This window comes from Anomalospiza imberbis, chromosome Z (genome assembly GCF_031753505.1).
Source record: "Anomalospiza imberbis isolate Cuckoo-Finch-1a 21T00152 chromosome Z, ASM3175350v1, whole genome shotgun sequence".
NCBI lineage: Eukaryota > Metazoa > Chordata > Aves > Passeriformes > Viduidae > Anomalospiza > Anomalospiza imberbis.
In genome coordinates, this window is record NC_089721.1 from 67,644,648 (window position 1) to 67,672,479 (window position 27,832).

General features: G+C 38.5%; 1 protein-coding gene across 3 annotated transcripts in view; it reads left to right on the forward strand.

The window, feature by feature from the left end:
• DOCK8 (dedicator of cytokinesis 8) overlaps positions 1–27,832 on the forward strand; it is an 87,963-nt gene that overhangs the window by 40,136 nt on the left and 19,995 nt on the right. For all 3 annotated transcript variants that reach the window (XM_068177419.1, XM_068177417.1, XM_068177418.1), the window contains 19 exons: positions 2,531–2,648; positions 4,285–4,355; positions 5,023–5,161; positions 6,683–6,784; positions 7,531–7,626; positions 8,734–8,968; positions 9,913–10,077; positions 11,842–12,017; positions 13,595–13,690; positions 14,608–14,703; positions 15,498–15,647; positions 18,001–18,114; positions 19,046–19,201; positions 21,870–22,009; positions 22,600–22,769; positions 24,077–24,222; positions 24,895–25,077; positions 25,776–25,911; positions 26,511–26,598. In XM_068177419.1, the coding sequence (XP_068033520.1) occupies positions 2,531–2,648; positions 4,285–4,355; positions 5,023–5,161; positions 6,683–6,784; positions 7,531–7,626; positions 8,734–8,968; positions 9,913–10,077; positions 11,842–12,017; positions 13,595–13,690; positions 14,608–14,703; positions 15,498–15,647; positions 18,001–18,114; positions 19,046–19,201; positions 21,870–22,009; positions 22,600–22,769; positions 24,077–24,222; positions 24,895–25,077; positions 25,776–25,911; positions 26,511–26,598 (2,577 nt within the window). The remainder of the gene's footprint in view (positions 1–2,530; positions 2,649–4,284; positions 4,356–5,022; positions 5,162–6,682; positions 6,785–7,530; positions 7,627–8,733; positions 8,969–9,912; positions 10,078–11,841; positions 12,018–13,594; positions 13,691–14,607; positions 14,704–15,497; positions 15,648–18,000; positions 18,115–19,045; positions 19,202–21,869; positions 22,010–22,599; positions 22,770–24,076; positions 24,223–24,894; positions 25,078–25,775; positions 25,912–26,510; positions 26,599–27,832) is intronic.

Here is a 27,832-nt window from a genome sequence, read left to right on the forward strand (position 1 = left end):
GTCAGTAAATTTGTATGAGAATTGCCATGTGGTGTCCTTTGTCAGGCTAAGGGAACCCTTAGCTTTCCCAGCATGTAACTGATTCTGAAATAGTCTCTTACCACTCTTCTGAGTCATTCTCGGACCCTCAGAAGCTGTTGGCATCTGTGCCTCACCCAGGACTCTGCTGGCCTTTGGGACTGTATTCTCAGTGACATTGGGTGTTCTGCCATGGCTTTTGTAGACTCACGCTGTCTCTTGAATAGCTCTTTTGTTTTTTAAGCATATCTGGCTGTATCTGGAGGTAGAGTCCTGCACTTTCTGAAGGGAGAGTGAGGGGAGAAATTTAATCACACTGACCAGAAGTATTTGCTGTGACATGTTGCTACAGTTCTGCTCAATGCAGAACCTTGGGGAAGATGCACTGCCTTCTGCAGCCCACCACATTTTTATGGGCATCCTACTTGTCCTATTATTTAAAAGACAGCAGTATTTGCTTCCCCAATGCCCCTGCTAACTGCCATGTAAAAATGCTCCTTATCTTTGCTTCTCCTCAGGCTTCTGGAGTGTATGGATGGAGTGCAGGCAGTAGTACTAAGGCAGTGGTCAGCACTGGGTTTACAATTCATACCTGTGTGAGGGAACATCTTTTGATTATCGTCTCACTTTCCTGATGTAGATGTCAGCCATCATTTTCATCTCTGCAGAATATCCAGAGTCAGCATTTGCCTCTGTTCTTCCTCCATGCTGATGAGTTTAATACACATGTAAGCAAGATCCCTAAAACTACTTCAGCATAAATGGCACAAGCTTTAGCTTTTCAGTCCAGTACTTGTTGGAATAATGCTTCCTCGGTTGTGTAGTCAGCAGAGAGGTCTCTGTGTTTTTACATATCTTTCATCTCAAGTCACTTCTAAAACTAAAATCCAGTGCTCAGGTACCTTACATAGATTTGTGACATCTTGTCCTAGGCTGCAGATTAATGAAGCAGTGGCTGTATTATTCAGCCTTCCCTACATGTATTTCTTCACTTCTGGCAGATGTAGTATTGACAATATCCTTCATTTAATGTCATTCCCCCAGGTATAATTCAGTAGAGGTTACTGATATATTTCGCTCTTTCACTTAGCTTTCCTTAGCATCATCTGGGAGAGAATTTGGCAAAGCAAAATTTGCACATAAGGTAGTAAGGAAGAGAGTGCACTAGTGTGACAGGCAGAAGTACCATTCTGAATGAAGGGAAAGGCAAGTTAAAAGCAAATTTTGTACTAAGGAATGTCGTGTGCCATGTAGCACATGTTGGTTGAAAAGAGTAGCTTGGACTGAGTAATTGAATGGTACTGTCATGTTGCAACACATGGAAATCAGAAGAAGAAACCACAGTTTTCCTAGTCTTGGGATATAGTAAATGGAAGATGGACTGTCTGACTTACTGACAATATTCTCCAAGGCTGCTTGACTTTTTCAGCTGACGGTGGTACTGAGGAGGTATCTGTGATGAGGACAGTACAATTCTGTGTGCAGCTTCCGACTGCCACAGATGAAAAGAAATCTTGAAAGTTCATGAGTAATCCTCATTGTTTCTCACTGAAAGCCAGCATGCTTCCTCAAACTCTAGTGTTATTCCTTACACTCAGAGGACAAGCAGTGAGAATCCTGTATCAGACTGGGAAAACAAGACAGTAAACAGACATAATCATAATTCCAGAATCTGTGTATAATCCAGGTCAACCTCAAATCTCAGATTTGCCATAAACTTCACCAGAGAAAAATCTTTCTATTAATATTTTTACTCTTCTATTGGAATTATACATCAGAAAACCACCTATGCTGTCAAATTCCCCACAGAAATTAAACGTGCTTTTTATGCTTCGTAATATGTTCATGTACCGATGTTAGTAAACAGCAAAGTATGCTATATTTCAAAGCATTATTCATATTCATTACTAATAAGAGTAAGTAGCTTATTTATTATTATTATTATTATTATTATTATTATTATAAATTATTACACTATATTATTATAATCACTACTAATAAGAGTAAGTAGCTTATAGAATTATTGTTTCAAATTTTCTTATTTGTATTTACTCAGGGTCATTGATACTGCTTTTTGGTTTGTATAACCTAGAAATAGATGCCTTCTTTTTTGCTATAAGCTATGAATGTATGAACCTCAGTTGTTGATTTCCTTGTTTTTATCCTCTATGAGTGATTCTTTTCCCCTTCCAATATCTGATTATTCACATCTGAGAAAGGAACTGCTTTCTTGAGAGATTCCTGCTTTTCATTACATCAAGCAAAGATATTTGTTTTTTTGTAACAGAACATAGCTTAGTGAAGGAGAAACCTTAAACATAGGATGTTCTATGTGTCACACCAAGAAATTTTCTTTTATGTGTGGACTTCTGAAATTTAGTTCTGACAGATCTTTCACTATGTAGGTGGTATTGAAAGACAGGGAGAGGAATGAGCAAGATGCTAATTTATGTGCTTAATTTTCAAACAGGAATGCTTGACATTTACCAGTACTTTCTTATCTTTCTTCCAGAAATCTCCTCTATGTTTACCCTCAGAGGCTGAATTTTGCTAACCGACTGGCTTCTGCAAGGAACATTACCATCAAGATCCAATTTATGTGTGGTGAAGACCCATCCTGTGCAATGCCGGTAATAAATGCTGAGATTTCTTAGCAGGCTTTTGTTTACATGCATTCCTGAGAAACCTCTGACAAGAGAAGTCATTATTTACTTCCCATCAACACGGTTTCTAGTGGGGCCTTAGGAAGCCTAACACAGAGAGCTTGAGAAGCTTTTATTCTCATCCTAAAGCAGGTCTATACTCCTTATGCACAACAAAAAAAGACTTGTGATTCTAGTGCAACCAGAGGCATGTTGCTCTCTCTTATCTAAATCTTTGTACCCTATTTTCAGAAGAATGACATAATATTACATCAGTATCATGCTGGAATTTCTAAGGGTAAAATTCACAGAGCTTCAGAGACCTTTTAAGAATGATATAGTCTGTTTTGCAGGGTAACTCCTCTGCATGCACTATGTTTACACAAGTGCTCAGGTATTACACTGGAAAGTAAAAGTTGGGATCTTCATCCCATATGCTCATTATGCCTGAGCATAAATGGATGCACAATCATGCTGCATAGGTAGAGATTTCCATGTTTGAAACACACTGTGTATTAGGGCATACATGTATACTACTAGCAGAGCAGACTGTCCTATCTAAGTTCAGGTTATTCAGCATCTCTCACTGTAAGATCCTCTATTCAACTTTACCAAGATTCAGAGGTTTGGTTTGAAGTGTTCTAACCCAGATGCCTGCATCAGCCTGAATTTTTTTTCTATTTTCAAGACATTGTTTTTGGCTACTTGAGAATGACATTGAGAGAAAAATCTTCTGTGATTTTATGTGTTGGAGAAGGAAAACAATGAGTGGAAATATTACTTTGAGGAAACTTTAGTCCAACAATCTGTTGGACTTTAGTCCAACTAATGTGTTGGACCTGAAATCAGAGCATCAGCAGTGTTTCCCAAGCTACATTTCTTTCAGAGCTAGAGCTGTGTCATGTGAATATAACACTTTCTTTTACACAATACTGCATTTTTTGTTTCCTTAAACTCTACTTGTGTTATGATTAGGTTTTGAAAAATGGTTAGGACAAACAGAGTTCATCTGTCTTCTCTCTCCACTGTAAGTGACCTTCCTCTCAATACATACATAATAACTTGCACTGTGCAGAGATTCTTGTCTAAGCTCATCTACCAGGGCTCTCTATAAATTATTTGATTTCAAGGCCTTACCATAGACATGGGTCTCAGAAAAGCAAATCTAGCACCAGAAATGCCTATTTTTCTTCATTGATTTTAAAGGTACTTTGGACCTCTAAGGTAAGGTGAGATGTATCTCACCTTGAATGAGCAGGTCACAACTGGAAAACAAAACTCCTAAATATAGATTTTATTTAACTTTTTAGCACTTAGATAAAGACAGTGTTACAACATGTAAGTGTCTTACCACAACTTTTTTCCTATGATTCCCAGGCTTTTAGTTCATGACTAAAGAATGTGATGTGAAGTAGTCAGTGGCTTAGAAATAACTCTGCTCCATTTTCCTGGTGTTTTACCCTGAATGGAGTGTGGGAAAGGTGCTTGGTAATAAGGCATTTATGCCAACAAGCTAAGATAAAATTGCAAAGTCATTTTAAATCTTTAGAGACTGTCTTAAAATTTAGACAAGATGATGACAAATAAATGCTGTAGTCCTGATTTTCTATTCTTCTTAATATAGGTAATTTTTGGGAAATCTTCCGGTCCAGAATTTGTCCAAGAAATATACACAGCTATCACATATCATAATAAGTAAGTGTTACTATCTATTCACATGACTTCAGAAGTATTCATCATGTCTCTCCATGTAATTGTTACCCTACATAGTTCATCAAGGAATGCCATTTTAAACATTTATGTTTTTGCAATTTTTCATATCTAATTTGGATTGCTACTTTCATTTGCATAAGTGGCTGTTGTAGAAGCGACCTTTGCTTTTCTTGTTTGAAGCATTTTAGTAGTTGAGAATATTTCTACTATGAAGATTTAGGAACAGGAAGCAGTGCAACTTTTAAAGTCATTCACTTCAGTGAATTCATAGATTCAAAAGAGCTGAAGGGACATCTCATTCTCACAAATGAGAACTTGGGATTTAGGATTTGCAGAATACTTATGCAAAAATAGAAAAAGAGATTGAAACCTAGAGATGCATGGAAGCTGAATCTGTCCAGCTGATACTGTTTGCTTCTGATTCAAAGCTGTAGATTGTTCATAAATATAACTTCCAGATTCATAATGCATAAAAATATTTCAAGTTCATAAAAATGTGTGTGTATATATATGTATACTTTGTTTAATTCAGCTCTGTTTTCAGGATTTATCTGGTTTAATAGTCATAGCATCTAAAAGCCAACTGGCAAATTTGCCTCTTGCTCAGTCTTACACTTACATTGGGAACATGCTTGGCATTTTTTAACAGATGCCCTGACTTTTATGAAGAAGTGAAAATTAAGCTGCCAGCAAAACTCACAGAGAAACACCATCTACTGTTCACATTCTATCACATCAGCTGCCAACCAAAGCAAGGAGCATCTGTCGAAACCCTCCTAGGGTATTCAGTAAGTTCCAAGTGATACATAAGAGTGGGGGTGTGTGGGTGCGTGTATGTTCATGTCTATGTGTATCCCATGCAGACTCTCTGCTCATCAAGAATTTTGTCATTTATTCCTTTTCTGGTTATGGCAATACATCAAAACCAGTGGAAGATCTTAGTGTGAATTCATAGAAACTAGGTGCCACCTGAGATATGTTACATCTTCATCCTACAATTTTACTGTGTTAACTGTCTTTGTACGTAATGAATTCACTTGAATCAACTGAAATATGCAACAGCAACTAAATATTTGCAACAGCAATGCTTTATAGCACATAATCTCATTCTGTTAGATTCTATTTATTGGAAAAAAAAACAAACCCTAAACCATACTTAATTACAACTATTACTATTACCATGTTCATACATGAGGTAACAGCTAATGTAATATTTTCATTTAGGTTTTACATGGCACTTCATTTCTGTTCTAAATTGTCTTTTATTCACATAAAAATTTAAAAACCAGAAAGACTCCAAAAGCTAAAATGTAATTCTCTTGCCTTCTTTATCTTCATGTTGAGACTAGAATGTCATAGGTTAAGAAATACATGTTGTAGCATAGTCTCTCTGATCTTTTTCTTTATCAAACAGTATTTTTAAATGGAGAAAGTTTAATATAAAAGGAAAGAATTGAAGATGATGATGCTTCAGATTTGAAAATGTCCTAGAGCTTTGGTCAGCAATTGAGATGTGGAGCCAGACAAGTACTTTCCATGTGTTCTTGCTATGAAGTTTGGGAGGCTATTGTATTTGTGTATTTTTAGTTGTTTACTTGTTTGTTTCTTTGTTGGCTTTTAGAGTTTTGAAACCACAGTACTGAGAATCCTTTCAAATGGGCTTTTTTTTACGGACAGTTATAGTCCCAGAAATGTTAATGGGATTGCTAAGAAATAAATTAGTTCAGGACCAAGATTTGGCATAGATGATGACTTAATTTTCAAGTTTTTGTTCACCTAAATTCAAAATGTTTCTACCTTGTGATACTCAAATGCCCAGGCTCTTTCAGACTTGAATAAAAAAATTAAATGTGTCTGAATATCAATGCAAGGATATGACAAGTCAGTCTGGCATGGTGATCACAAGGAAGATGTTCAATTTAAACCCAGAAAAACTTTAACTGTTGATTTGCTTCAATACCAAGAATCGGTGTATTCAAGATACATGAATTTTTAAATCAAAATGTGGATTCCACTAAATCCTTCTGATAGAATGTATTAGAAAAATGTGTGAAATACATGAGAAGCTCTGTGTTTGTTTTCTTCAAAAGAGATGCTTTGTAAAGCAGTCTTGTACATTATACTACCATAGCTATCATCTATCTTTGAATTTTAAAATACAAAGAAGTTACTGTTAAATGGGTTAGAGCAGAGAAGCTTGGGTCAATATCTCATTTGTTGTTTTGTTGACTGTATCTGACAAATTAAATAAATAGGCCTAACCATATATCATTAGGAATACTGCTGTATTTTCTCTTAATTTGTTTCAGTGGCTGCCAATTCTACTAAATGATCGTCTTCAAACTGGACATTATAGTCTTCCTGTTGCATTGGATAAACTGCCTTTACATTATTCAATCCAGTCTCCTGAGGTAACAAGCAAAATTATTAAAAGATAGTATTTTCCTAATGTAGGAGAACAGCATAAGTGTTTTACAAACTAACATTGCTGTCAGCTGGTATGCAGTGCCTCTTTTTGTTCTTTAGAAGGGGAAAGTCTGAAGAAAAGTGTTGGTTTTTTATTATTGTCACTGGTGTTAATATTTTATATCATTATACTGTTTTTTAACAGTATATGCAAGCAAATTCTTGTAAATTGTCTAATCAGGGACACATTTGTTTCGAGAGTGTCAAGGCAATAATTTGATTTCTTCCACAGGATAATTTGGGTTTTTTTTTTCTGTGACTTTGTGGGAGGGGAATAGAAATGGAACCAGGTGGTATTACTGGAGCAGAAAACTCCGCCCTCTCAGAAAACATGGCATGTCAGAAACTTGTCCGGGAGTTTAAACTGCACCACATCACCATGGAATGCCTTTGGCAGTGCTTTGACTAGGAAATTTTAGCCTTAACAATATCCCATGAGATGATGTATACTTACATGGTCTGTGCTAGACATCAGCTGAAATTCTCTAAGTATCCCTGTTCAGTGCACCAGCTTCTGTCCAAAAGTCTGTGAAAACAAGGAGATGCTTAGCTGTCATCCTCTGTGTGGCATTGAATTTGGATGTCTAAAATGAAGTGAATAGTGGGAATACCCTATAGACCCTCATGTAAACAGACTTTCTGTTTGAGCATTAAAAGGAAGATAATTCCCATATTTTTTTTTCCATCACAGAAAATTCCATCTCAGACACCCCCTATAAAGTGGGTTGAAGGACACAAGGGCGTTTTCATTGTTGACGTTCAAGCTGTGTCATCTGTTCACACCCAGGTAATGCATCAGCAGTAACATACAGCTGTATTTTCATTTCAAAGAAAATTCAGATGTCCAGGCCAATTTAGCAGGTTTATGAAACTGAGGTGTTTCAGCCCACACAGTTTATAAAAAATTTAGGAGCTACGGAAATAACCTGATATCCTCCGTGAATGAAATCCTTTGGAGAAATTAAATCTGTTGGTGGAAGTGAACAAATGAGCAGTCCTGGCAGCAAGTCACATGGAACAATAGGGAGCCTGGTGTCCTCTCAGCTCAGCAGGGGTCTGCTCAGGCTGTGATTGAAAGGCGCTGGCAGGGCACAGTCCCAGAAGATGCAGCCTGCATCTTCTGTTCTTCAATGCTAGTTCAGACAGTGTGTCCACTGAACTAGACAAGTGAACTAGTCCACTGAACTGTCCAAAGACACAGCACCTTCCCGCCTCCATTCACATGTTATACACGACCAGTATGTGTTAAGCAGCTCACTTGTCAATGCCATGTGCTTTGGGGACACAAGCTTAGTGCTGGGTGAGACCTCAATGATTCCCATTGTTTAAATGCCATAGGAAATTGGATCTTTGCCCATCTTACTGAGATGCTGGTTTGAGGCAGATCAGCTTTGTTTTGTTTCTGCTGCTTTTCAGTGGCTCTTATCCCTTATCCCATTCTAGTTAAGCCTGGTAAATATGTCCTAACAGCTAAAGGCTCTGTGTTTAAAGCAGGTACATCACTCCTTTGCAGCATGTTTTTTAAATACAAGTAGGGTGTACTCATATGGCACATAACCTGTAGGTAGCTGGAACTCAGGTGTGAGTGGCAGATGGACTATAGCATGACAGAGTTTTATCAAATAGAAGGAAAAGTGTTTTCATTAAATGAAGTGATCAGTTTAGTGAGGGCAATAACTTTCCTGCCTTCAAGCTGGTCTCACCACAGTCTGAATTTGAACCAGATGGATAGGAGCAAACAAAGCACTGTGACAGCTGCTTTACAAGTTGATCACTCAGAGCAGCCACTACTGAAAGCCAGAAGGGCAAAAATCTTTCCTTTCATCCCATGAGGTAGTACGATCAGGCTTTTCTTAGCTAGTACTAGCCTGAAATATATTAACTGTATTTGCAGGACAACCATCTGGAGAAGTTCTTCACCTTGTGCCGTTCTCTGGAAAGCCAAGTGACATTCCCCTTTCGAGTGATGGATCAGAAAATTACAGAGGCTTCACTGGAGCATGAATTGAAACTCAGCATTATCTGTTTGAATTCTTCACGCCTTGAACCTCTTGTCTTATTTTTGCATTTGGTACTAGATAAACTTTTCCAGCTGGCTGTACAGCCTATGGTCATAGCTGGCCAGACAGGTATTTACTTGTTCATGGCCTTAAAGTGCTTTGTAAGCAACCTAGATATGTGGAGGAAATGGTTGCAGAAATATTCAGGCTTGGATTTAGTATTTAGTCTAGCACACTTGAGAAAGAGTTGGGCTGCTCAAGACAGAGTCTCACTGCATAATTTAATCAGGCTTAACAGAGTTGCTACTTTTTCTCCTTTCCCCCTGCACTTAAGACTCTTAGTCTCTGGTTGGAAGGTACATTAAACTGTAGTAATTTACTTATCTGAAAATGTAGGTCAGAAAGTGGGTTGTGGTTCAGCTTTGTTTGGAATTGAGTTGTTTTGCAAATACCAGCAAAATAATTATCCTACAACTGACACTGCTGTCTGCATCATATCCTCTGCCCAAAGATCTTTAGACAGAGTTGAGTGACCACAAGACCAGAGAATATAATAGTGAACACTGATGTTTGTTTTAGTGAGATGCCAGTTGCCCATAACATATGTTAAGTCTGGAAGAATGGCATACTTGCATACAGTGGTGTAGGTAATTTCCTATCTCATTCAGATAATCAACATCTGTCATCCACTACAGTATTTCTGCTAAAGACTGCTAGCTTGTATTTGTCTGTCAGCTGGAGAGCAATGAGTCTTAGTATTCTGCAAGAAGATAGTTTATAGGAAATATGTGAAGGCTGCTAGAAATGTAATTATGGGTTACAGTCTGCTTTTATGTAGCACAAAGTGACAGAATGCCAGTGATTTGATTGAAAGACAGTGGGTCTGCTAAAGAGTGTTTATTAGCCTATATAGACTTTGGGTCTGGTAAGGCATAGCAATTGCTATCTAAAACTCTGAATTTGTTAAGGACTGAATTGAACCTTGCAAGATTAGTTGTTGCTACAAAGAATGCTCTCATTTAATTATGTTTTACACTTCAGTGCTAACTCTAATTCTCGCCTTTGTTTCACAGCCAACTTCTCACAGTTTGCCTTTGAATCTGTGGTTGCAATAGTGAATAGTCTCCACAACAGCAAAGAGTTGAGCAAGGATCAGCATGGAAGGAACTGCCTCCTGGCATCTTATGTGTACTATGTATTTCGTCTGCCAGACCCACAAAGAGAAGTAGTCAAACCAGGTATTGTTGGTGCAAGGGTTGCAGAAGTTTTTTGGGTTTTTTTTATTGATACATGCTGTTCAGCGTGGCGCTTTTGAGAGAAGGATTTAAGGCACTGACCTGTAAGATAGCAAACACAACTTCTCAGACCCAGACTGTGTACCATTTAAGCACTGCACTATTCTGATATACTATTTTTCTCAGAGGTAGGTCATAAATATCAGCACTGCAAAGAACAAAATAGATTTGCCCTCATAATCTCCAGCCCTCAGTTATTGATTTAAGATGAAGGGTTGAGGTGAGAGGTTTCCACAGCTACAAGCAATGTTGCAGCTTCATGAAGATGAATGCAAGAGAAATTGCCTAAACTTTCCTGAAACTTTTTCTGGAAGAATTTTTTTCGTAAGTTAAAATGGCCTTAAGATGCCATTTTTTTACTGACCTGTACATAAATAAATTACTTTCCATGCAAAGTAACTTACTGCCAAGTGGTATAGGGCCAAGCTCACCCAATGTCTCCTTTGCATTAAGGATGACATTAGAGGATAAAATACTGTATGACCAGCAGGTTTAGACAGGTGATCTTTCTCCTCTTCTCAGCCCTGGTGAGGGTATACCTGGAGTGCTGTGTTCGTCTCTGAGCTCCCCAGTACAAGAGAGACATGAAATGTTGGTCAAAGACGTGCCCAAGGGCCATAAAAATTACAAAAGGGTCTGGAACATCTCTTCAGTAAAGAAAGGCAGAGAGAGCTGGGCACTTCAGCCTAGAGAAAAGAAGCCTCAGGGAGGATCTTCAGTGTACACAAAGAGCTGAAGAGAGAGTGCAAAGAAGACAGCCTGGTTGTTTCCAATTGCACCCAGTGACAAGATCAGAGACAATGGCATCACTGAAACAGAGAGAACATGAGGAAAAACTTCCTCTGAGGGTGACTGAGTACTGGTACAGGTTGGCCAGAGAGGTTGCCCAAACCTCTCACCTTGGTGATAGTAGAAGGCCATCTAGTTGTAGTCCCAGGCAGCTGACTCAAGGTCACCCTGCTTGAGCAGAGGGGTTGGACTAGATGGCCTTCAGTGGGCCCTTCCAACCTCAACCATTCTCTTATTCTGTTGCAATCATTATACTAAAGCCTGTAGGATTCATTTGATTAATTGGTATAGGTTCAATGATTTACCACAAGCAGCTGTGCTGTGGGAGCTAAAGGTATGTAAGCCTTTTTCTCTTTTGAGTATTAATTTAAATCCCCCTTGACACATTTAGACTGATGTTGAGATATGCAAAAATCTGTAAGCTCACATACATTTGGGAATTCTTTGTCCTGGAGAAATAAGCTCTGTGGTGAAACTGAAAACTAGATATCATTTAGTGAAATTCCTGATGGCAGTTCTCCCCACTTCCTTGGATACTTCAAACATGGCATTAAATCATGTGTTGAAGGTGGTATTTTGTGTTTGGGCCTGTGAATATTGTCTTAATCTACAGCAAATTTAAAAGAACTGATGGGAAGAAAGAGCTATTGTAATAGTGGTGCTACTTAGGTAGTCCTATTAATCTTTTGGTACTGCTTGTGCAATGACCCTGTTAGCTGTTGACTGGGATAGTATCTGTAACTTCTCTTTCAATGCCTGTGTAGATTGTTAATGAAGCAGTTGGTAGTGGGTTTTTCAGGAGATATATTCTTTTCAAAATGCTGATGTTATAACACCACTGAGCAAAACCAGCTTGAACATGATGTTTGTCTCATATATATGTCCTTCAGTCTTAATTCAAACATCTCACTGTGGCAGGTGGAGGCAGCAGTGCCATTTTGACAGAATCTCGTTATTACACCTTTGGACGCACTTCCGCAGTGTCTGTTGGAAGTAAACTCCTTCAGAGCCGAGTGATAAGCTGCAGCAATCCTGACATCACTGTTACACAAGCTGCTACTGATGAGGAGGTCAAAAACATCATGTCATCCAAGGTAAGAGAATAAAGTCAAATATATGAAGAATGGTATGGTACAAAACTTAATAATCTAGATTTTGTCTTACAGGGTTGGATTTGCCCCTTGTAAATGAACTGTATGTATCACCAGAAGTATATTCTGTTTATCTGATTTGGCATAAAAACATTTTGAATCCCATTGCTAAATTCTGATTCAGTGGAGAGCAAGAGGTGAGAACTCTATTTCTTGTTTGTAGCTTAGACACTTCATAGAGGCATTTGCCTTTTTTGACTTGCCTCACTCTTCTTCCAGATTAAAAGAGTAAGTAGTCAGTTATATGACAGCAGCCCCATAGCTTTATATCAGCTACAGTGCAGATGTTATGTGCATGATATGCACATGGATCTTTCCAAATACTTCATTCAACCACAGAGTGAAATACAAGCTTCCTCTGCATTCTCATCCACTGCTACATATACCACCAATGGCTTGCAGGACAGAACAGTCGACAGCATCCAAGAGGAAGGATCTTGTTTCCCTGATTGGCACCAGATGCTTGCTGGTCTACAGCATCCCAGCCCATCTCAGAGCTTTATGAGGATGTCTGTGTGTCTGGGAAAACCAAAACCTAGAGTTTGCCACTCAGCTGGAGCTGGGAAGCTATGCCTCTGGCAAAAGCAGGATTTTTTCCCCTGTGCAAGGAGCCTGTTGCTAGTTGCAGCCCTGGCAGAGCTCTACAGCAATACATGTGATGAGGGCTGAACTGTATCCCCTCCTCACTTTTCTTTGAGTGTTATATATGTAAAATATTGCTTCTCAAGTAGGTTATTTTCAGAAATATTTTGAAGTCTTTTCTCTACTGAATGAGAATGTGCCTCTCCATCTAAAATGAATAGGTACTGGTCTTCAGCTAATTAAATCAGAACTAGTAAGATACACAGGCTTTGACAATTTATTTTATTTGTTCATATGCGTATATATATATCCATCCATAGCAATTTTTACTAATGTAGATTTGAATTTTATGACTTTTGCTCTAATGTACTGTGTCCTAGGGAAAAAAAAAAAGCAAACCAGGGGTCAAGGCATTTCTCCAAATTAATACAAAATTAAAATGTTTGATATTACAGCTTCATCACATTGATAAATGTAGAAATTTACAATTGGTTACTGCCATTTCACTGCATCTTAAATTGGCATCACTTTTAATGGAAGGAAGAACTTCAAGGTGCTAATTATTTTCGATGTAAAGCCGGGGATAAACTTACACTTTTAAAGGGCGAATCGTATCCTCCAAAGTACAGCTGCAATGCTGCCACTGGGCACGCGATGGCAGTGCATTTGCACCCTGCTGCTGCTGCTGCTGCTGCTGCTGCTGCTGCTGCTGCTGCTGCTGCTGCTGCTGCTGCTGCTGCTGCTGTCAGGTGGTCTTCGGCCTTGAGTGGGAAGGGGGATGGAAGAAGGAAACAGAAGAGCTGTTTAGATGAATGTCTGTGCGTATCTTAAAAAAAAACCCAAACAAACCCCCAACTGTGGGTGATTTCTTCTCTGATAATTAGATTAAGTCAGTTATGGATTTACTATTATGTATTTCTTCGATTTGTGTGCCCCAGCCTGTGGATCACAGCTCCAGTCGGATGTCTTACTACATTGAAGGAACAAATGATATGTCAGGCCTTTGTGCAAGCACAAGACCCTCCAATAAAAAGGTAGGCTATGGGTACACATGAGGGAACTCCTTGCAGAACCTGGAGCAACCTGAGCTAGTGCTAGCAATTAGCATTCTAAATGTGGAAAGAGGAGCAACAGAACAAAATAGCAACCAGTTTTATCAAACAAGGAATTAGTGATGAGATATTGAATCTGTGGGTAAACATTGCTCAAACTTTTTTTCTTCTGCTCCAGAGTCTTTAGGTTCTTTATCCAGGACAGATTTAGACAAGAAGCAGCCTGTCTAGATCCTCCCTTTGCTCTCTTTCTCAAGGTCTTGGAGCCTCAGTCATTTTCCGCTGCTGTTTACCTTTGGATACGTGTCTTTACATGTTACAGTAACCTCCATTCAGAAGTATTTGCTTCCTTTTTCTTCTGTAAAGAATTATTTTCTTTCTCCCTTTTTGTAGCTTTTAGAACCAAGCTTTTTGTAGTCCAGATATGAATTTCCTAAAAATTTAGATAATTGTGTTTATATGTCTTGTGTTTAGATGTCACTGTAAAAAGTACTGTCTCCAACTACAAATGTTTGTACAATGTCTGCTGTGGTTATTGCTCTGTCCTTCTCCTTCTTTCTCTCAGAAAAACATGGATGTGCTAAATAAAAATGCTTAGCAGGTAGTGGGAAACATGACTGCTCCCTATCATGTACAGACAATGACCTGAGAATGGTCCAAAGGCATTTCCCTCTTCAGTTATAGCAGTACTGGATCCACAGAAGAATGGGTGCCAAAGTCTATTTGCCAACAGCATTCACTTTGGTGAAATCTGCCTTCTAATCTTGCAAGGATGCCCATACATCCCCATTTGGCTGCTCACCCTCCAGTATGGAAAAGTTTCCCTCAGGAAAGATGTTGAAACTGAAAGATGAGTTGATTGAAAAGCTATTTTCCAACAGTCTGTGTTTATTATGTAGCATTTCCATGAGGAACTGGCATTGCAGATGGTGGTCAGCACGGGCATGGTGAGAGAATCAGTCTTCAAGTATGCCTGGTTCTTCTTTGAGCTCCTGGTAAGACTCGACAGTGGTATTTTACAGTTTGTTAATGGTAGCATGTAGTAGGTGCTCCAGGCACAGATTCAGTTGGGTGCTGACCTCTTCAGTTATTCTGCTCTTTGTAAAGGAGAGGTCTCAAAGAATGAAAGTGCAAAGAGTACAAAATAAAGAGTTCCTCATATTCACCCTCCTTCCTCACTATGACAGTGATGGCAAAGTTCTGCATGAACTACATGAGCAGTAGTCCACAGCTTGCAAAAGACTGAGAGACACTTATCAACCAAGCCCTTCCTTTTTGGTGAATATCTATTCCTATCTTTTCCTTTTTGTTAACAACATGGGAGCAGTGACAAAGCTCCACAAACTCACAGTTCTACAGAGCCCTGCAATGATGCATGTCGGTGGAAAAACTATACTGATTTCCATTATCAGCATGTAAGTAATGCAACATTAGAAATAAGAATTCCACAAGTGTCACTCATTGTCTGTCATCATAAAGGGCAAAAGTGGCAAGCAGCAGCATTTCAGAAATCCAGATAAAGGGGTTGCAGGAGGGTGATTCTGATTTCAGGTACTGAGGGTATTCATGTATTCACATGAATATGAGCAGGAATCAATGTCTGTCTGTATTGGAGCCTTAGACTCTCTGTTGTCATTGCCATGTAGGATTTATCACAGCAGCTCTGAGAAAATGAGTGATTAAATTCAGGGAAAAGGAAGTAGGAAATCTTACTCTTACGAACCAACTTAAAGCTGTATTTTATCTCCAGTCTGGGCATTTTTTTAGTATTCTTTTTTCTGCTTTGCAGATAAAGAGTATGGCTCAGTATGTTCACAACACAGAGAAGCCAGATAACTCAAGAAGAAGCCGGTTCTCCGATCGTTTCAAAGATGATATTACCACTATAGTTAGTGTGATTACTTCAGAGATTGCTGCACTTGTAGTCAAACCACCCAAGGTAAGTGGATTAAATAAGCACTGTGGATCCTTGGTACTCATCCTGTGTTACACTGAGCTACATTTAATCTCATTTCAATATCAGTAGTGTTCTAGAATTAGGCCAATATTCTCACACTGACCTTAAGTGAGAGTTGTGGCACTGTAGAAGGCAGCCTTGTGGTCTCTTAGCAGGCTGTTTTTGTTCAGCTCAGTTCCTCAGCCTGCTTCTCACTGTGGCTGCAGTGTACAAGAAGAGAATTCCCTTTCCTATTGACAGGAAAGGCTGGACATCCATTTTCAGTTGTAGTAATTCTTTATGCCATGTTAGCCAGCACATCAGACTGCAGTTCCATCAGGACTTCTTCCTTTTATACCCCCTTGCAATTTCCCTCTATCCTGCTGCATTTGTTTAATTCCTCATTTGAGTTCTCTGTAGCAGTGGAATATGCCTTAGGAAGGCAGTGCTCCTCGTGAGTGTTACAAAAGCCAGCCACAAGTGATCTAACCCTTGATCTCTTTAAAGAGACACTGGTCACTTAAAAATTGAAGACCAGAAATAAACCTTAAGTCCTATGAAATTCTTTCTACTTTTAACAAATTGCACTGATTCCACAGATTATAAAGTTGAAAGAACCACAAACTGTAATTTATATTTTAACTTTGCTACTGCCGGCCTGTATATCTGATACCTCTTTGGACTGGCCAGTAGAAAAAGCTAAGGCACAGAAAGGCACTGAGAGACTGTTGTTCATTCAGTTGTTGTAATCAACTTGTTTTCATGCCCCAGAGCTGCCAAATGCAGCTAGCCCAGCAGAGTGCTCTGCAGCAGGGCAAGGCAGAGAAGCCTGGAGAGCTGGTCTGCCAGGTCACTTTTCAAGAAGCTCAGTTTCATAATCCACTTCTTCCAAGTGCTGTTGAGGATTGGAAACCGGAAAAGGTCAAGACCGGACAAACTGGGGCAAATAATGACAGAATGGATTGTCAGTGTTCACCAAAAGTTGTTCTTGAAGCTCAATCCATTGGTGTGCTTCTGTGATAGTCACATGCAGAGAAATAATTTCCACAGAAATGTTTGGCTAAGCCATCAGTGCCTTTTTTTAATACATTGTGAAATAAAAATTTGTTACAATAAAAATGCCTTAACAGAATTGTAGACTTTGCAAAGAAATTAGTATTTATGGCTTCCTCACAAGAAATACACAGGTTTTTGTGGGCTGTTAATTTAATTCTCATTTTGATAGAATGAGCATATAGAACCTTATTGTGTGTGAAAATCCCACTGTTGTGTTTTTGGAATTAGTGCCACTGGTTAGGTGTACAGAGTAGTAGGTAATATATGGCTGATTTTTAAATCCAAGAAGTGATAATTGATGTTTCAATACATGGTTGAGCATGTCAGATTGCCCTGGATTTTTACAGCAATATGTCTGGCATATGCTTGCCTGCCCTATAAGGTAGTGTAAAACCAGGTTTTTCTTCATTGTAAAAAAATATTTTCCTGTGTAAATTCCAGATTGTAGAGAATGTATATATTCCTGAACAGCAACAAAAATATTGAAAAATGAAAAAGTGAATTGTAGCCACCCTGAGGTGCTGCACACCTGTTCTCACTAACCAGAGGTGCCAGTACAGGCAATATTTTTCTCAGTCATCTCCTTTGTCAGTTTTGAGCATTAAATGTGTGCAGATTCCTCAGGCATCTTTGCTAATTTGTCTTGGTGAACTACATAGGCTACTGAGAGTTTATAGTTTAAATTGGTATGTTTGAAGTAACTGTAGCCTCATTTTAGAGGGTACATGAAGTTCCTTGTGATTCTTACTTGAGGCTGTGTAACTCTGGTAATCAGGCCAATTCCAAGCATACAAGAGTTTAACTGCTGGATGGTGAACTCCACAGGTTTTTCTTACCAGTATTTTGTTACTATCAGTTTTACATTTAAAATTTCTAAACAAAATACTTGGCATTCCATCAGCAAAACCAGTGCTGGTTTTTCTTAATATTTTACATGTTTTAAGTTTCTAAACCAGCATTCTATTATATTCAATAGGAAAAAAAGTCATGTGCAGTACTGCAGCCAATAGGCAATTCAGAACAGGTCTCAAATTCATTGTTGTCAGCCCAAAGGAGTATACAAATGAACTGTTCATCCCATGACATTTCTCTGTGAAACAGTTGAAATAATTTACAGAAGTGATCCTGTGCAATTTTAACAAGACCATGTGAAATGGAGAATTGAAAAGATCTTATCCTGTATTTTCCTCGAGATGGCTCTGGGAGCTGACCCCTGCACTATTTTTCATTATTCTAAAAAGTCTTCCACCTTTATGTAAGTTTTATACATAATAACTGGAGTTTTTTTCTTTTTTTTAAGGAAAGTGAACAAGCAGAAAAAATTAATATCAGCCTGGCATTTTTCTTGTATGATCTTCTTTCTTTAATGGATCGAGGATTTGTGTTTAATCTCATCAAACATTACTGTAATCAGGTAGGCACCATGTATGATTGGGATTGCATTTGGCTTATGTGTTTTGTTCTGTTTGATTAGTTTATCCATCAAGATCTTTGAGTTGTGTTAAAGGTCCGGGTAAATTTCCTATTTCCTATTGCATATGCAATGATTTTAATTTGATTTGTGATCTGCAGGGAAAAAATTGAGTGGAGGTAAAGTCTCTTTTAGAAATGTCATAGTTTGCACTGCTGCAAAACATCCATGGAACCATTTTTCTTCCCTTATTTTTTTACTGCCCTTTGCAGTAGGATCTGCAGATAATATAGATCAACTTTCTGACTCCTGTTGAGCGTTGTGAGGACAGTATTTAGCTTTCAGGGAATCACTCAAAATAATACATTTGTCTTCTTGCTTCACAAGTCTCTGAAAATTAAAAATAAATCGCGATGCAGGATGTTGTTATGGAATTATTTGTTGTATTTAACAGGGAGCATTTTCCTTCTGTTTTGTGACCTGTATTTGTGCAGGTCATTCAGGTATCTTTATGAATTCCTTCACTGATGTCATTGTTGATAAGAAGGGAAATGATGAGACCACCAATGTCCTGTGTTGCTTAGCAGGACATTTTTTGAGTTTGCCACAGACTCAGAAAAGTTTCATTTGTTTTTCATTTTTGTCTTATGCAAAAGACAAAAATATTGTATATTTTTGTTTTGGGAGAAAAGAAGAAAGAAACAATTTGTTATCTCTTGGGAAGTTGAAAGTCAGCTGGGGAGCAGGGAGAGAAACACCATCATTGTCAAACAAAGAGCAGCTAATGTATGGAAACTAGTTAGGTACAGTGAGCATTTTAATGTACACAGGGCTACGTGTCTATGTCCTTTTCAGGGAGCACGATATTTCACTACATGGTAATTTAAATAATACTAGCCCATCACTTGACACATTTTTTGTTTGTTTTTCCTAGCTTTCAAACAAGCTGAATTCACTCTCCACCCTGATTTCCATGAGACTTGAGTTCCTGAGAATTCTCTGCAGCCATGAGCATTACCTCAATCTGAACCTCTTCTTCATGACATCTGCATCTGCTCCAGCATCTCCCTCTCCCTCCTTGTCCTCCCAGGTGTTTATCCATTAGATAGGTATTGCATGAACGTCACATGAAGCACATGTAGAAAAATACTTACATTGCTCTGTATTCAGATACTTAAGTTAGAATCAGCCACTGTTGGATCAGGGAGAAAAATTTCCCACTTGAGAAAAAGGGACAGAAGAAGAAAGGCTACAGGAATGCTACTGCAAAACTGCATCTACAGGAGTAAAAGTTGAATGTGACACAGACATTCGCTCCCCTGGAAACATGCACATGCACATTCACAGAAAATTACTGTTGAGGTCTAGACATGAGGTCTGAAAGGAACACAGCTCTGAAGGCCAGTTTACAGGCACACACTTATCCCATCCACACACAACCAGAAATATGTATTTCAATATCTGTTTTGGAGAATTATGGCATGCAGCAGTGCACACTTTCTGTGTGTTTGCCTTCTAATGGAACTTCTTACTTCCCAGGTGGAAATAGATTGTACCAATATCCAAGTTAGTGACTTACACTACAATTTTCAATATCTTGGAATAGTGAATTTTTGTTGAGCCTTCATGTTGCTTAAAATAGGATTATCATGCTTTCTTTTTCCAATGTTCTTCCTTCTGGGTTTCTCCCCCACAGTAGTACAGATCATGTTATATCTTTGTTCATAATTCTCTGTGGTTTTTTGAACAGTGTTCTCCTTTTAATTTAAACTATATTATTTTCTGTGTGGAAACACTCAGGTGTTCTGAGTAGACCAAGCAATCTGCATCATATCTCATTTTTCCAGAAATTTTTCCAGATTTGGTCTGATACTGACACAGCCATAGACTTCCTTAATGTCAGGAGCTCCCATGATCTTCCTGACCACAGAGTTCACAAACACATCAAAAAAAGAAATTGTTGATTGGCATGTGACACACTATTTTGGCGGTCTTGTGCTCTTCTCCTTCATTCTCCTCTACATTCTATGGAGATGGTTTTCTACAATGGGGCAAACCTCCCCTGCAAAGGCTGCCCACATGTCTGTTTTCCACCTCAATGGTCTTGCAGAGGTCAGGACTGGGTTGAAGCAATGCTCCATAATTGCCACAATGCTTGGAGGCAAGGGGATAGAATTGAAACAAAAAATTATGGGAGGTACAGAAACAGTCTCAGTAATGGAGCAGTTCAAATTCGTGGTTTCTTTTTTGAGTGTCATTGCCAAAGAATTGGTTGGATGCTAAGATGTACTACATCTCATACCTTAATAAGGGTTGTCAAATGTTTGTTATAGTAAATAAGATTTTCTTGAAGTTTTTCCTAGTCCTAAAAGCAAAGCATCACAGTACATTTGGTTAATATTAATCCTGGATGCCAAAGAGCTATAAATATGACTCTTCTGCTTATGGGGGTAAAAAATATCAGCATAGTTCTTGTAACTAGTTCTAGCAAGTCAGAACTTGGCTGACACCAGTTTAATTATTCTTTCCTTCAAGCAACATCATCAGCTCCTTTAAGAGTAACTTACAGTGTACAACCTGTGCAAATCAATAAGGCTTTTGTGGCCCTTGCATGATTTAATGCACTAGCTGACCACCCTTGCAGTAATTTTGATCAGTCTGCAGGAGTGCAACCTGCTTGAGTTAGACTTGCAGTAGAAATATGGTCTTGTGAATAAATCTTGTGAAATTTTTTGAGAGAAGCCAAACTCACTTGACTGAGTGCTCTACACATTGACTTTATTTCACACAAACATAGTACAGCCAATGCCTGTTTGTTTGAGGTTGAATGGGAGTGGGCCTAAGTATAGGGATCCAAAATATGGGGCTGCTAAGAGACATGGGATTCATTTGACCCAATATATTAGAAGATAGCTACCACAGTGTGGTATACTGATACTTCATGTGTTTGGTCTCTGAGACTATTCACCAGGTGACTGACAGAAATATTGGAAGGAATACAGAAGAATATAGATTAAAAGCAAAATTTGGACTCATAAAACCCAGTAGCTGCAGTGGGAGAAGAGTCTAAGACTTATGCTCACCTGAGCAAGGGACAAGAGCATTCCAGGTGACCTGTGGCACACACCTATGATTGCAGAAGCTAAGAAGTTCACAGTACATATATAGCAACAACTTTCTATTCCTGGGCTGGCTGCATATCAGTTATAGCCATAAGTTAGAGCAGTTTGAAGGCTGGCTTAAATTATGCAAGCTGCCAGCAAGCTCAGCCAAAGATTTCGAGGGCAAAAGGAAACGTGGTTCACATGTCTTTCCTGACCTAACTTCCATACTAGACATCATGGAGACTGAAGAACACACAGTGAACAGCTTCTGACACCTAGGTCCCTCTTAATGTAGAGGCACTTGCTTGCTCTGTGGTAGCTAATGGCTGCTCTGCAACAATAAGAGCGAGAATGCTGAAAATTCTGACTTTGTGTCCTGTCCAAAATAATGAATACAGGGTAGGAATTTTATGTCTCAAAAAGTGTAAAATGAGTTGCTTGCACAGAATGGAAAGCATGAAATTGTATCCTAAAGAGCTTTTATTTTCATACACAGATGTCTTCCTCCAAAATGCCCAACCTTATTTCAAAGTCTGTAGTTTTCCTCTGGTAGAGATTTTCTACAGAGTTTGTTACATTGACTGTGACTGTGATCCCTTTAAGAAACATTGGTTTCAGTGATCATTCTTTAACACTTCTAATATATTTCTGCAGAACTCCAGCTCCTGCTCTAGTTACCAGGACCAGAAAATCACTGGTATGTTTGACCTCTCAGCTGAATACCGTCAGCAGCACTTCCTGACTGGTTTACTTTTCACTGAATTGGCAGCAGCACTGGATGCAGACAGCGAGGGGTGCGTATCCTAATTTGCAGGTTTTAGAATGGGATTAGGTCACACTGTTATTCTTGGCAAGGCCACAGTTTGACTCCAGGATAGTCCTGCTTCCCCCATGCTTTTCAGTGAGTCACTCTAACAGAGCAATGACCCAGTCATGATTTTAGATGCAGTATGTTTCTCTCAGTTAATAAAAATATGTTATTTGTGGTGGTAGTGTTGGCTGAATACAAAAATCGAGAACACAAAATTTCCATTGCCCTTCCCTCTAAAGCACCTCTGTCTTTGTCTGAATTTAAGTGTTTAGCTAAACTTTGGCCAGAGTTTGATGCTGTTCCTTAAGCATCTCCCTTTACCACAATGAATTTTTATGGGAAGTTTGAAAGACTTGGGTGCTCTTTGATTGTGGTAGAGTGTCTTGGAGATTTAAGACAGCTGTCTTTTGCAGGGAACGGGAATCTCTGCTCAGAGTGAAAGAGATTATCAAGTGCATACTGGCATTTATTATTTGTTTCGTTCACCTCCTTTCTATTTATTAAATCTTTGATTTATAAGTGATTTGTGCATGATCCATGAATGGAACTCATGGATAGTTTCTGTGTTAACAGGATTGGCAAGGTGCAAAGAAAAGCCGTCAGTGCTATCCTTAGCCTGTTGAGTTCCCATGACCTAGACCCACGTTGCTCCAAAAAGGAGGTGAAGATCAAAATTGCAGCTCTTTACCTCCCTTTGGTTGGTATCATTTTGGATTCACTACCGCAACTCCATGATTTTACAAGTAAGACCTTTTTACTTTTGAATTTTTCAACTTCTAATAGGGACTTGTCTAAATAATTTCTCAAACATAAGAGATTAATCTAGTAATGTAGAATATTTCTTTACTTAGAAATAAACTGGATTTTTACAAACAGGAAAAACTTCAGTGTCTTCACTTCATGAGGAAGTGATAGACCAGAGATACATCTGTAAGTGCTCCTGAATATCTCTTGGTATAAGTTTTCTGACCTTCCAAATAAAGCCTGCAAGTTCTGCAAGAAATATTTAGCTCTAGATACATTCAACAGTAGTGAAAATATTGATAGTGATACTGACATCATGTTACACCACAATTATAGAAATTAGACTGTATTCTATTTTTCTATTGCTTTTTTGCTGCTATTAACATGATACCAAAATTAATTAAAGGTATGAACTTTGAGGAGTGTATTTTTGTCACTGGTTCTGAAAATATTTCACATTTAAATGTCTTAACAAAAAACTTTCTAGTATGAACTTACTAGTTGTTTATCACTTTCAATTGGGTAAGGTGAAAGCATTTACTATACATTGGCTAATTAGATCTCACACCATTATTTTAATCTAAGTATTATCCTTATACCATAGATGAAAAGAGTTATTATGAAGAAGCCCAGGTATACCAATATGCCTAGGTTTAGAGTGTCTTCCTTTGAGAATCTGTCACAAGAGGCTGTGATCACATTCTGAACACATGGGGTCCAGCTGATCACTCAGCTTCTCTGAAGAACAGAACTTGCAAAACACAAAATGGATGCTCAGAATCAGACAAGATTTTTACAAAACTTAGATATAAATAACTTCATTTCCTGAAAGTGATGTCAAGAACCAGCAGTTAGAAGCAGATACCTGCCTGAAATAAAACTTGTCTTTAAGTCAGCAGACAACACTGATCTGTCAGCTCTTAGCAGACTTGCATACTTTGTTGAATATTATCAAATCCATGTCTAGTTTCTGTGCTTATCCTCTTGACTGAAATTAACTAGAACTGGATGGTTCCAAGTCTTACAAAGTACTGGCTTGGCTTTGAACTTCAGAGGTAATCTCATGTTTGCTACCACCTTTTATGTATTTTATGTATTTGAATCATTTGGCAGTCTTTGCAGATGGCTGCAATTTCTCTTGCTGATGCTGTGCCTCTTTCACTGCTTGGTACATCAGCCATAAAAACAGCCTCAGGGATGGAAGTGCCAATTGTTTTGCTCAGTTACAGACTGATGGAAAACTGTGACATGTGAGCAGAAGCAACTGGATTGCCCCTGAAGTTCCAATGGGATATTTCAATTTTAGTTTCAGATATCCGCAGCGGAAAGGGACGCACAGGAAACCCAGAAGAAGAACAAGAGTCCTCGGGTGCAATCAACCAAAATGTGGCCCTTGCCATTGCAGGGAGTCAGTTCAACATCAGCAACTCTGGTATACCTCTGGTATCACTGGTATGTTCACTTCTCTGCCAATCTCCTTTCTTCTATCTGTTTTCATCTTCCTTTTTTTATCCTTTTTTGCCACTAATAGCTACAGTAATGAGAAATAGCATTCTTGCAACCTCTCATAGTCCTTGTGTCATCTTCTCCTGTTCTGTTCTAGTTATTTGCTGTTTTAATATACATTATTCACTTTTTTCTCTCACATGCCTATTTTCATTTCCACACCAAATCTAGACTCCTGCCCAGATCAGCAAATGCCACTATGGCAGCCCCACTATTTCAGTCTTACCTGAATCCATGGATGTAGCATTCAGATGCTTCTTTTTCTCTATGTATGATCTTTTTTTTTTTAATCTACTATGCAATTGGGCTGACACAACTACATGGCAGAGGGGAAGCAAATGGTTACAGAATCTTTTCCCTACATTTTTGTAAGGAAACTATTATACAAGCATGTAGCAAACTGGTGCTTCTCTCAGTCTTTCACTTGCATTCAACTGGTCCTTTCACTAATTACATGTACAGTCAAAATTACAATAACTATCACCTGGAAGATGTTAAATTTACTGAAGTCCAGTCCTGAGATTCGATTCCAATGATATTTAAATAAGATTACTTCACCCAAATGACCTTCCTCTCCTTTTTCTTCATTCAATTGATATTTACTTTATGTGTTCCTAGCCCTACAGACAGAGTGCCACATTAGGTCCTGATACTACTCGCAACATTTTGATCTGTTTCCTCTGGATTATGAAAAATGCTGATCAGAACCTAATACAGAAATGGATTGCAGACCTTCCATCCATGCAGCTGAACAGGATTTTAGACCTCCTCTTCATTTGTGTTTCATGCTTTGAGTATAAGGTAAGTGAAGCAAGGCATTGTTTTGCTGTCCTGGTTTGGATCAATTTTCTTCCTTAAATTCCAGCTGTCCAGGGGACATCTGTTATTGACAATGGTTAAATTAGCACTTACCTAATCTACACAAATTACTTCAGATAAAATAACTGACAATAGCCTTCAAGCACAATGCTGCCAAAACTTTTGAGGAAGTTCTATGAAGGTAACATAAGTAGTTTATTTATTTTCTTTACCTGGGTATTTGGGGGCTATTTTCGGTGGGAATTATACTGACAGCTCCTGTAAGTACTGGACAGGATGCTAAGGATGACACTTTAGTTATGAGCAGGGACTTGATGTCAGTACTTCTCTTTCTGGGAGGATCTGTCTGAAGTGGACCAAATAAACTTCTCTCTGAACTTCAATTTCTTTCTCAGTAGAACTGAACTACATCTTTAGCTACATCTTTACCTCTGAACTACAGATCTGAACTACATCTGAACTTTACATCTGAACAACATCTTTAGTTTCTAGTAGCAGTACACATTGTACCTCTTTCCTCATTTGCAACATTTATTAGACTTTATGTATAAATCAATCATATTCATTGCTTTCTGCCCCCTCTACAGGTCTCTCCTGTTGTATCTTATTCTGGAGATGTAATTTGGTCTCATGATCAAAAATGGAGGCATTGGTAATGATTGCTTTAACTTTACTTCCAGGGCAAGCAAAGCTCAGATAAAGTTAGCACCCAAGCACTCCAGAAGTCACGCGATGTGAAAGCTCGATTAGAAGAGGCTTTACTGAGAGGAGAGGGAGCGAGAGGAGAAATGATGAAGCGCTGCAGAATACCAGCTGGTACTTCTTATCATTGCCCCCCATGCCTTTTGAGAGGACCTCAAGTGTCTATAGACATAAATGAGTTTGTTGGGTTTGTGCACACTATCCATTTTCATCCTCATCCATCTCACCCCCTTTTCACCCACAGTCCATTCCTTTGCAGACCATTCTTGGTTTTGCATAGATGAAAATATCATTAGGTTTCAACTGTCCAAGGTGTAGCTAGGACTGAGTTCCTCTCATGTGAAGAATATGAAGGCAAGAAAGAAGTTTCAAGATACTCTAAAAAGTTATGTTAGTATCTAATCAAGAGCCAAGAAATGGTATCAAAACTATCACTAAAAACAAATCGTTCATAGCAAAAAATGTTGCTTCATTTAATAAATGGAAAATCTGTGGGTCGGTTTTTGTAGGTTTTTGTAGATATTAAGTAAGTTAATGCTTTAAAATCCGAAGTAAAAAAAAGTGATGAGTCTTTCACTAGAGCCCTGAACCTGTAAGTTGAACGGTTTTAGTTCTGATAGAATGCTACAGAAATATATCTCGTTCTTTTGGCGAGCTGTCAGACTTCAAGTGTCTCCTTTTGTTTTAATCTCTGACATATGTTGCACTCTTAGGGAATGACAGATCAGCAGGGGTAAATGAAAATTTGCGCTGGAGAAAGGAGCAGACGCAGTGGCGGCAGGCAAATGAGAGACAAGATAAGTAAGTAGTTTAATTAATGCATATTGATTTTATTAGAACCAAGCTGCTTAGGGTTTTTATGTGTTGTTCTTGCTCCCATGATGTTTTATTACAAAATGAGTTGTTTCAATCCTTTCTCTCTTTTGTCAAAGAGAAAGAAAAAGAAAATATTTCTGTAGCAGAAATATCCAACTGTTGCTGTAACTCAATGAAAAAGTCACAACTACTAGAAGGAGAATTTTAAATATCTATCTACACGTTTCTTGCTTCTTATTAACAGTGTGGCAAACATGAGTTAGTGGTAGAGTTGTATCAAATACACCTCAGAGGCTTGCTACATTTATTTTGATGTTGCTCCTGGCTCCTCAGTACATACAGTACTGTGGTACTGTGTTATATATATTGTCACATTAAATCAGCTATCTGGGTTTTATATGCTATATTAATATTGAGAAGCTCTGTTAGCAGGAGTCAGGGAAGATAATGCTTTGGGATTGTAGCAGCATTTATAAGATATGTGTCATGCCAGAGAAAATCCAGTCAGCATGTGGATCAAAGCTTAGTGGTTGCTGGAAATAGTCCAAACACCTGTAAAGTTCACTAAATTTGTTCAGTTCTTACTCTTACTGTGATTTCTGCCCTTATTATAGCGCTAAAGTTTTTGCAGTCCCTTCTGGTTTTTGTTTCTTTGAGTCATTGTAGTTATTAACCATATGACTTCCCTGATTTCCGTTTCTTAGCCCTCCTCAGAATTATCTGTTTGTGCACTAAAGGATGGCTCTTTGCTCCTCTGGTTTTATTTTGGGTAAATTAATGTAGCAAAGCAGCTATGTATTTTGAAGTCACTCAGAAGTGTGATTATAAGGGTGTTGCTCCAGCCACAGAATTGCACCTTGGGAGCTTGGGCCAAAGTCAAAGGATCTTTAATCTCAAGCTCTAGAAAGCAGCCTTTAGCCAGGTAACAGCACTTTTTTGAGCAGCTTAGGAAAAAAAAATGCCTCTTTGTGTTTCTGGCATGGATGTGTGAAAATGCGGTTTCATTAGTAGCTGCTCCTATTCTTATTCAGCTGCAGAGGGACTGTGTTCCAGACCTTGTTCTTAAGTCTCAGCTAAGAAGGTATCATGTGTTGCCTTACCACTACCTCCTGTCTTTTATCAATATTTCAGTCCTCTTAAATAGCCTGGGACACTGCTGCATGGACCTGTTGTCTTTTGTTGTCAGCAGTCTCAGGAATCAACATTTTAAATTGACTAC